This window comes from Chelmon rostratus, chromosome 3, assembly GCF_017976325.1.
Source record: "Chelmon rostratus isolate fCheRos1 chromosome 3, fCheRos1.pri, whole genome shotgun sequence".
NCBI lineage: Eukaryota > Metazoa > Chordata > Actinopteri > Chaetodontiformes > Chaetodontidae > Chelmon > Chelmon rostratus.
Window position 1 is genome coordinate 2,939,039 of NC_055660.1, and position 11,065 is coordinate 2,950,103.

General features: G+C 38.6%; 1 protein-coding gene across 1 annotated transcript; it reads right to left on the minus strand.

Annotated features, from left to right (window-relative positions):
• Positions 1–2,294: 2,294 nt before the first annotated feature.
• ppm1kb (protein phosphatase, Mg2+/Mn2+ dependent 1Kb) lies at positions 2,295–10,527 on the minus strand. The gene is made up of 7 exons (XM_041934142.1): positions 10,396–10,527; positions 8,720–9,255; positions 8,447–8,547; positions 6,379–6,544; positions 5,772–5,916; positions 5,353–5,487; positions 2,295–4,372 (listed from the first exon to the last, which is right to left on the minus strand). Exons 2-7 carry the CDS (start codon positions 9,187–9,189, stop codon positions 4,241–4,243), a joined length of 1,149 nt encoding a protein of 382 aa, XP_041790076.1. The 5' UTR covers positions 9,190–9,255; positions 10,396–10,527; the 3' UTR covers positions 2,295–4,240.
• Positions 10,528–11,065: the final 538 nt, after the last annotated feature.

Sequence of the window (11,065 nt, forward strand, 5' to 3'; positions counted from 1 at the left end):
CTAAAATGTGGGGCTTCAGTGCTTCATTCTGCAGCTTATGCAGTGTGTAACCAGGTTTTTCTTTCTCTTTCTGTTTTTTGTTGTTAAAAGAAAATGACCACAGATGTCATATATGCAAAATAAAACTGAGAACGTATATTATACAGGACATACCTCAACAATCAAGGATCAACTTTGTGTTAAGGTAGCTGCTTTCTTTTCTTCAAACAAAGCTTTTTGTTTTCACTGAACAGGAGCTTTCGTGACTGTTAATGAAATGCGTCTGGAAATGATCAAATAACATACTGTAACTGTACGCCGATTTTTGGCCCACTTTTACAACCAAACCAGACAAAAACTTACCGTTACTTATCCATAAAAACCACACACAAGTTAAAATCCTTTCTACAGCACTGATTTTCACATGCTTCATTTTAATATACAGTGTGATCCAGAGAACAAAAAAGGCATTTGGTCAATCAGGTGGGCTACCTTTAAGTTTCTTAATACATTTTAAGCAACTACCTCTTGCTCCATCTTCAATTAGACAAACCGGGTCGAAACAATCACACGCTGCCAAAATCCTGTGAAAATGATCATCACCCTGCTGTTGGTGCAAAGAAATGAGAAGTTTAGTTGCAGTGACTTACCGGTCTGTGAGAGTGTGAGATGTGATGGAGCGCTGCTGCTGCAGACTGACGGAGCAGGGAGGCGTGGAGCCTGACTAACATCAGCTCATGACAGCGGGGACAGGTGCCTCACCATCCAGCCACACACTCAGCTGTGATCCCACCAAGCTGCACGCCGCTTTAACCCTTTGTTTACCAACCAAAAAGACACGAATGATTGAGACCGTCCATTTTCACTCCTGCAAGGCTGTTATTTCTGTTCAGTGTGAAAACCTGTTAGCAGACTCATGTACTGAAGTAGCATCAAAATATACTAGTACTATTAAAGTACTACAAGTAAAAGTAGTCAGATTGGCCAATTTCAGAATAATGTATAGTATAGCCTAGTACTGGATTAGAATTATTGATGCATTCATGTGTTCATCACTTTAATGTTGCAGCTGGTAATATATAATTTATTAGCTGACTTTTGTATGAATAATATGACTCCTCAAAGCAATTAAAGTAATCAAATAAAATAAGTGTATTAAAAGTAAAAAGAACAAGAGTTTTCCCCTGAATTGTACTGAAGTAGAAGTATAAAGTGGAAGTACTCGAACTACAAGTACCTCAAAATTGTACACTTGAGTAAATGTAATCAGTTACATTCTAAATCTAAACATGCAACAATAATCTAATTAAGGGAGACAAAAAAGGGATGCAGCTGTGATGGAGTTATTCAGGTTTCAGGGGTTTACACATTTATTTTCAAACTGTATTGAAATCAGTGTCTGCTGGGGTGGAAAAACACATTCAGACTCAAATATCTGAACCATGCTTTGCCGAACGGTTAGCTGTACAGTATATGTAACCAGTAGCTAAAGGGCTAAAACATGCCAAACCACTGGTACGGTCCATTACGTACAATTTAGACATTATTTGTGTATAAATACTGACTGTATAAATTATGGTCTGAACCCTTCAGGTTAAAACTTAAGTGTACATAAAGGAACACTATCTTTTCCTTAGCTAGATGCTACTTAGCAGCGCAAACAGCAGGAATTCTGAGTTAGCAAGAAATACAGTCGTGTTAATTAGCAACGTTTAAAAGCAGAAAAGTAAGATAAAAGAATTAGCTAGCTTATTTAAGTGAACAGCCAGTGATTTCCCTTGATTACACATATCTTTTTGTTGCCAAGTGGTCGTGGTCTTATCCTTTTTTCCTTCAGCATTTGTTCAAATCACTTACCGGTTATACACTAAGTCACAACTTGCGTATTGTTTAATTTCACTGTAGTGTTAGCGTTAGCTCATCAAGCTAGCTGGCTAATGCTAATAACGTTGTAGCTGGAGGCCACTTTTGTATTGAAACTGATAAATCATCGATGGATAAGGAATTGTAAAAATACTTATAAAGATGTAAAAAAAAAGAATAACTGTTTCACTGATCAGTTTTTTAAACTAGACAGATAACAAAGCTCACCTGTGAGATCAATTCGTCTGTTAGCTAACAAATTTCTTCTGTTTAACGTTTAACTGCAACTACCAGCCGATATTTGCTCTTCACCAATAGTATGTACTGATAGTAGTAGTACAGTATTGTTTTAACTACATCTTTATGAAATATATATATATATATATATACACACGCATCATAAGTCTCCACAAAAATCTGACTACATATTGTAAAATTCAACCAACAAAACCTGGTGTATAGTTTTTATTTGAGGTGTCTCACAAGCCATTCAGACCAAAAATACAGTACAAACAGAGTGTTGCTGAAACAGTCACATTTAGGTCCCAGATACAGATCAACAGCTACAATGATTATATCTGAACAGCAGCGAAACAGAATACAGTAAATAAAAACTGACATGGGAATTTAAGTTAAACAGATGAGGAGGCTTGTAATGAGGACGTGTTTATTATAAAGGCAAAGTTGTTATAATAAATCAAGGTTTCATTCAGTATGCGGATGAGGAGGAAAACAGTATTTACAAAACATGTATAAATGGTGTTAAAGGAAAACCTCATGGCGACACAAGTCTTACAAATAGAACAATGATGATAAATATGACATGTTGCATTTGTCTAGCTTTAACAACCACAAAACAAAAGATCAACAGTGAGCAAAATGTGCGTTCTAATGTTTTAAGTCTGCCTTACATTGGAAATACATCCACTCACAGTATGTCAGCCAAGACAACTCATACAGCTTAATTACTCCTATACCCGACAGGGTTTGATTGTGTCCTTTAGTCATGGAGGGCATTGAAGCAAACATTCACATTGTCATACATGGCTCTTAGCTGATCAGTTCTTTAGTGTTGCATTAAGTGTGCTTTGCGCGTTCTGAGTGACACATCATTGGTGTAAATGAGGAATTACTGATTGTAACAGAGTTACGATCAAAATTATGTAGTTTCACACAATAAAAGCACTCGGGCAAAGTTCCTGCCTGTGTGAAATGTCGATATGAGATTCTCTTCAGACGAGTTGAGTCAATGCAACAGAGAACGATCAGTTTTCCAGATGTACATAAATAGAATTATTTACAAAACATAAACTATACATTTCTGTACCCCGAACACTCATTAGTGCCTCAACAAGACCTGTTTCACATCAGTACAGATATTAACACTTAGACAAGCGTGAGCAATACTTGAATCGCAAGAAACACAAATATATATATATATATATATATATATATACACACACACATCAGACTCAGCCACTGAAATGCTGTGCATATAAACAGCATCAAGCAACTCCGTTCACACTAGTTCACTACATCACAGAACATACAGTTTTGTTCATTTTCTCCAAAACCATCAAGGTTGTGCAATTCAGCATCAATGTTTTTCAATGATGCTTTAATAAGAATTATAAGTACTAAGAAAATGGGGAAGTTGGGACCAAAGCATTTTCAAAGATGGAACTGTTAATATTTCTGTATTTTCTAATTTAGATGCACAAGTTGAAAAGGAAATTCCAGAATTGACATATTAAAACCGACTCACTGACTTATTTTGGCAAAGATTCTTATATTCCAGATAACTCGTGAATCATGACGTTCTATGATAATTTACATTGATTAATTCCAATTAACTGACAAATTAATGCAGTTTAATTATTGTTTGTTCCAGTGCTCTTATGCATGTGGGCTCCACCTAAACAGCTGGTAAAATCCAAATGAAAATAAAAAAGTCCAAACTTAGGCATTATCATCAGCTAAAAGGATAAAACATTATCTGAATGGCAGACAGTCAGCAACACGAGTCTTAAAATCTTAGCTAGTGTAGAACAGGCTTTAAATATGCTGAGTGATGGCTGACATGTCATCATGAATTCCTGTCTGCCATTCAAACACTTGTCAGCTTTCAGCACCTATAAGGTCATTGGCTTGCTAGTAGATAAAACCTTGTATAAAGAGGATGTTTTTCATTTAGTGCACATCATGAATTCACAGCCTCTTACTCCACAGAGGCGACTAAATATCATGCTACTCTAAATAACACATTGTAACCCTTAGGTGTTATTGTTTGGGCAAACCACACTCTTTATAATGTTTCCATAAGGGCACAGTTGTTCGATTGTATTGCACACAAGAATTAGGTACAAAGACCGCACTTTTTCATCCACTGTCCTGCTAACTACGCCCAGCGACCACTGGACACAAAACTTCTGCTGAAGGAGAAACTTGGGTCCGAGCTCTCGTGCTTTCCCCAAGCCCCAAAGGGCGCCACGATAATTGTGCTGTTGTCCTCTGAGCCATACTGAAGAGCCTGGGGGACATGAGGACCATAATGATTAAAAAAAACATGACCATTTGCATAAAGGTCTGCTTACTGGCTATTTACACACTGAGCTCTTTGGACACTTGGGTTAAACAATTGTCTTACCCAAGATGACCCTGGACGATCATGCATACATCTCCACTTAGAGGTTTTTCTTTATTTATGATGGCTTATTTCATTTTAACTCTACTTTTTCCTCGCAACACATATATGTCACTCAAACTGGAATAAATGTTGTGTTAAACATTTGTTGGGGACTATTTTCATATTAATATACATTTGATGTGATAGTGAATATTCATGGAAGCAGGAGCAGATATGTGGAATTGTATTAAAAGAAAACTACTCTGCCCATGTTCATTTCAACAAAGGAACATGTCATCCAGTGGAAGTCTATGGCTCAGAGAAATAAGCTGCTGTATATCAGGCTTCGCTACACAGACACTACTTATTAGTAGGATCAATTCATAGTTGATTTTCATGGGATTTATTGAATATGAGAAAAACATATATAAGGGCTTAAAATGCAAAACACTGATTGCAAACGCCCACTGTCCGAAAGCACTTTTACCCTTTAAGGAATAAAAACATGCAATAAAACGTATAATGTCGATGTGTATTCATAAGCTGGACAGCAGAATGCTTGTACACGATACTGCTCTGGTGTAGGATATTTCCAAACATGAAGTATTTTCCTGGAGGACTTTCAACAGTGTACATGCTGCAAGATATTCTCCATAATGGATGAGTGCGACTGAAGGCTAACCCTCTCTGAGACTATTTATGGAAGCATTCTGATTTGTCTGTCTAACCGAACATGAAAGTGTTCATTTCAACAAATATGTCTGTCTATCTGCCACAACTCAAAGATGCCTTCCAATTAACAAAACATCCTTTCAAATCACAAACTTTTTTACACACTGTGGTTTCACTGTGGGACTATTAAAAGCCAAGTATGAACAACTTACCTGGTCAGATATCCTCTGAGCTGCCTCCTTGGGGTCATGGCACTGGTTGATGACATTGCAGATCTCCTGGCTATTCATAATGAAGTTAATACCGTCTGTTGTCAGCGCCAGGAACGAGTCATGGACATGGTACAACTAACGAAAGGAAACGCAATATTAAGCAACATTTATAACTTTTTAAATCATGCAGAAATCATGACTTTGCTTAATACATTCTTTACTACAAGTCTGTGCTACAATTATACTGCTGCCTTACATTAATATTAAATTCAATGCACTTTATGCTGAGAAGCTGAATTTGTCACTGTACCATCTGTTAAATGCTGGAACAAACTATTCAGTAAGAATCCCAAACAAATTAGCCTGAAACACCTTGTGGACAAATGTGAAAAATTATAACTCCACTTCTATAAACCTACCGATATTCTCTTGGTCTCAGGCTCAGCAATGACCCCCATGTTCTTCAAGTCGAAGTCTCCAATGCTGCGCGTCATGGCCAACCTGCCATTGACGTTTGGCTGTCCCAGACTATTCCATGTGATAAAACCTCCACTTCTCTTTATCCTTGAAGCAGGTGCAGAGGAAGAGATGACACAAAGAATTATTTCTGTTCAGAGAAAGAGTGATTTTTACAATAACAGCGCCAATATCATTCTCATTACTGCAATAAGAACAAGAGTCTGAAGTTACAGGGGGGAAACACAGATTTAACTCTTTGATTTCACTGTGGTTGATCAACCCCAACCTGTCATGGTCAGACCTAACTGTCAGGAACTCATTGAACAAGGCCTAAAATTGAAGAGACTTCAACCTCAGATGGACACTTCAGTACCTACTTTTAAACACTAGATGTTAACCTTCTCACAGATATGAGTTTAGTCTCTTTTGGGGAAAAATCCGCAACGAAACTGTTTCTTGAAGGCTCTGAAATTCTCCACAGGCAACATACTTTTTCATTCCACTATCTCTGGCTAATGTCATTTGTCTAAACTGACAAACGAAGCATTGCTGCAAACATCTTTGTACCTCTCTTTCTCGTCCTTCCTCTCAGGAGTGTGGTCGACAGTGAGTTTAAGGGCCTTGCCCTTGCGGCACAGCATGGCTCGGCTGTCACCCACACTGCCCACCACCAGCTCAAAGCCGTCCCTCAGCAGGGCCACAGTGGCAGTGGTTCCCGCGTTCATCCCGGGTGCTACAGAGACATAAATGGAAACATGAGAGGTGGAATGTGCCATAAAAAGGCCCACACACACACAAAAAAAATCACTGTTCACAAACAACCACATGGTGTACCTATCTCACAACCTCACATCCACACACACTAAAACATGAACACATGGGTGGGAGGTCAAAATGTGGACTTACAGCAAACTAGAGGTTAGAGAGTTAACAATAGAGGAGACAGTCACACATGCAGGTTGAAGTTTTTCAGCACAGTTGAGTTCTTCAGCAAATTTTACAGCAGACTAAAGTCTAAGGCTGAACCTAAAAATAATTAATGTTATCTGTCACAACACTTATCAGTGTGCATCATTGATACTGATATTCAAAAAGCAACACATAAACTCATGTAAAAAAAAGAAAACTGCTTTTATTCATACTTCCTGAGAGAGGTGGTTTGTTCTACTTGTCGTTTTGCATGCATTTATCATTTATTTCTTTTCTGTCATGAGGAAATTTATATTAAATTTGACTACTTAGTACTTGATGATGACAATTGGCAAACAGTAAGATGTTATTTTAACACTGAACTCAGCAACTTGGTTCCAGACAACTTCGTGTGTCTGGCAAACGTTTGAGCATCAGATATTTAACTACACATGAACACTGAAGTTCCATAAGGGATGGCACATTTCTTAAAACAGAATGAAATGTCATTAAATGGATTTATCTGCTGACATTTGTAGGCATGCATTTAACCGTTTTCTCTCCAAGGGAATAAATGAGGTAACTAACTGAAGATTTTAAGATAGGTGTCTGTTTTTTTTTAGCCTAATCTGCATATAAAACATGCTGCATCTCATGGACTAGATCTGTGACTGACAACACACATCTCAAACACTTTGTCAAACTGAAGCACTGTCTCACAAGAAGCTTTGCATACACTTGGTGAGAGAAGAAAAGGAAGAGAGCGAGAGAGAGAGAAATAAAGAACGAGAGAGAGAGAAAGAGGGGAGTGAGAGAAAGATAGGGAACCTTCCAGTAGTCCAGGATTTAGGACCCGCTGGACTCTCCTTCAATATCTAGCCTCTCGTCATCCACATTGGTGCCAAGGGCCTCCAGCTCTTAGCTGGGTCAGCAGCTGCCGTAGATAACATGCACACACACACACAGGCATATTGGGACATTTCACACAGCGTGGCTGATGTATGGCCACATAATAGATATACTAGCTTTTATATAAACATATAAGCTTCATCAGACATAAGGGCCTCTGAAAAGTCAAGCTAATTTGTAAAGTTTCTACATGACAAGGGCAAACATGTAGGCCACATGATTTATTGAGAGAAATTTTTGCATGAATTTGTTTGAGGGCTGCTCAAAACATGGCCAACATTAATTTCAATGTCCATGCTAAACAATATACTTTGCAGATTGAGAACATATCAAAAGATGGGTGACAAATTAAAGGAAAAAAACATGAACTTTGAGGCTACCACAAGCTCTTATAACAGGTTTAGTGTTTGCTGGTATGTACTCTTTAAGTCCTTGGACTTCTTCTCTAATGGGGTTGAGATCTGGTGAAGACCACAGCAAATGATTCACATTTGTGTCGTTTATCCACACATGTACTCAGCTTTTTCCTTTAATTTGTTGCCGTTGTAGACGCAATACTGGAAGCAGTGAAGCACTTGAGTGTTTGCTCTACTTGTAGCTGGTTTATTGTTCATCAGTTATTAATTAACTTTGGCTTAAATGACAGACCTCTAACCAAAAGCGCTCAGGTCATGTCAGTTGGGAAATCCAATGCCTCAAAGCCTAAATAGGATAAGTAAGTTAGGTTCTGAAGAGAGAAAAAGAAGTTTCATTACATATATACATGTGTGCATATATACACAGTATATCTTTGTAAATATAACATGAAAGAACCTACCATTTGGAGAGAAGTGCAAGTGCTTTGCAAGAGCTTTGTCCACTTCAAGGAATGCCTTCGTTAAAACTAATTCCAGGTTGAACTCCTCTGCCACAAGGTCCCTGAAACAACAACCAAGACTACATTGATCGGAATATCAGATACAAAGATATAACTTTTTTTTCAAAATCATCTCACATTGTCAGACATTCAAATTGTTAATCAGTAGATTGATTTCCTGTGACAAAGACTGGTATCGATATGTGACAACAGGATATCTACTGATTTCCTTACTTGATGTATTTCTCCATGTATTTTTCACAAAAGTCGGCTGCTTCTGGCCCACCATGCCCATCAAACACAGCAAAGTAGAGTATGTTGTCAGTCATTTGGGAGACCTGGAAGCGGTCTTCATTCTCCTTGCGTTGACCAATGAGCGAGGCACAGCCTACTTTCGATAAGCTGACTTTGGGAATTGGCTTGCCATAGCGAATGCTGGGTGGCAGCAAGATGGGCTCATCAATACGATTGTCCCAGATGCCAAATGAATCCCATGTGGTGGGACGGCCACTACTGTCTGCATCAAAGCGTGTGTTGCTGTGCCGTATTCCTGAAGGGCTGTAGAGTTGTCTCCGGAAGACTGTAAATTGAAGTTGGCTGTCTTGCTGGTATGAAAGAGGGCCTAGGGCCATGTGTAAAAGACCACTGCGCCCCACATGGGGACCACTGCACCTTGCAAGGCGCACGAGACAAGCTGCTGACATCACCCTGACAGCACAAACAATGGAGAAGCACTGGATGCACAACTAGGGGGGTTTGCTGTCTGAACACTGTGGGGGGGAAAAAAACAGTTAGTTAGATTGGGTGCAGAACTTTAACTAACATTTCAAAAAACCTATCTGTTTGTTCAGGTGGGTACGACAAAACCAGAATGTCTGAAATGTTGCAACTATTGCCACCAACCCTGTATTATTTATGGTTGACAAACTAATAATCATTAAGCAAATGCTCTTATCTCTAAAAAGATAAAAACGAGTTAATATGATGCAAACCCTTTACTTACATACAAAAGGTGCTTAAAGCATTGATCTAGTTATGAGAGGACTGGACAAATCTCGAGTAGAGCTGAAACAGTTAGCTGATTCACAGACATGATTCACAGACAATCAATCAATAACTGTTTTGATAGTGGATTAAATGTTCCAGTCATTCATGAAGCAAAATGCCAGACATTCCCTGGTTTCTGCCTCCCTGATAATAGTTAAATTATTGTCACATAAAACAACAAACTGGTTATACTTGGGCTTTAGACTGTTATTTTTGGACCAGCATTTGATTGCATTTCATTTGACCCTGGCACGTAACAACCCTGAAGTCTTTGCAGTCCCATAATAGTTAAATTAACCCTGCCTAATCTCTGTGTGTGCGACTATTGCTGGTGTATACATTCTAACATCTGAAAAGTAACGGTGAATAATAATGCAATTCAGTATACTATCAATATACAACCTTTCCATCAAGTAAGATTCACAAAATGTAGTAGTGTTATATCAAAATAATGCATATTTTTAAGTAACGTTAAGATCAGTGTTAACGCTACATGAATGACGCAACTCTTGCCAGTCATAACACTACCGCTAGCTTCCACTGCTAACAATACAGCAGTATGCCGATTATATAACGTTAAACACACGTGCCAGATGGGTGTGCCCGTGTTTCAGTTGGAATACTTGAATTCTCCTAAACAACATTTAGTTATTGCGGTTACGAAAAACAACTGAACTAACGCAGTTAGCGGCTTGTCGTTTCGGCGGCATAAGCATTAACAAGCTAGCTAGCTACATAGCGACAACTATCTTGAGCTGACTAGCTAGCTAGGTGGCTAGTATGAGCTAGAAGTTCGCAGTTTATCCAACATTACCGAGACCACCCCCTTGACCTTCCAGTGGTGTGTTGACTAAAAATCATACCTTTGACGAATTCAATGTATTAATACTATTAAATTCCCGGCTGGTTCCTTGAAAAGAAATCAGTAATGTCTGAATGGAAACACCGCCGCCCTCGTCTCGTTCCTGTGTTTTGGATTACCAATGTTATCAAACAAGGCCTCAGATGTGACCGCGCCAATCAGCATGCAAGAGACGTTTACGCCTACTTTAACGCCTCCACGTACAGTGCAGACGATTGGTCAATGTAACGATCAATGACAGCTGTATGCACCAATAATTCATAAGCAACTTTCGCATCCTCCAGCCAATCAGAGGAGCAGTTAATGTTGAAGACGTCTGTGTGCTTAGTGACTATTTATTTGGATGAAGCTAAGCTTATTTACTTGTCCACATCATACACATGTTTCATTTTGTTCCTAGTTCTTCTGAAGCCCAATCGCTCCATACTTCCTCTGTGACCATTATCCTAATTTAGATTTGTATTACATAAGTCATTTGAGGCCTAAAGTTATTTACTAATCTTCCTGTAACCCTCATTGGAACTGAAGGCTGAAATGTACAGAGCTCATTGGTTCTGCTTTCCTGCTTACTGTCATACTGCAAAACCGCAATTTTTTGCCACTTTTTAAAAAATGTTTTAATTTTCATTTCTTAAATGACATGATATAGCTAAGGTTAAACTAAGCAGCTA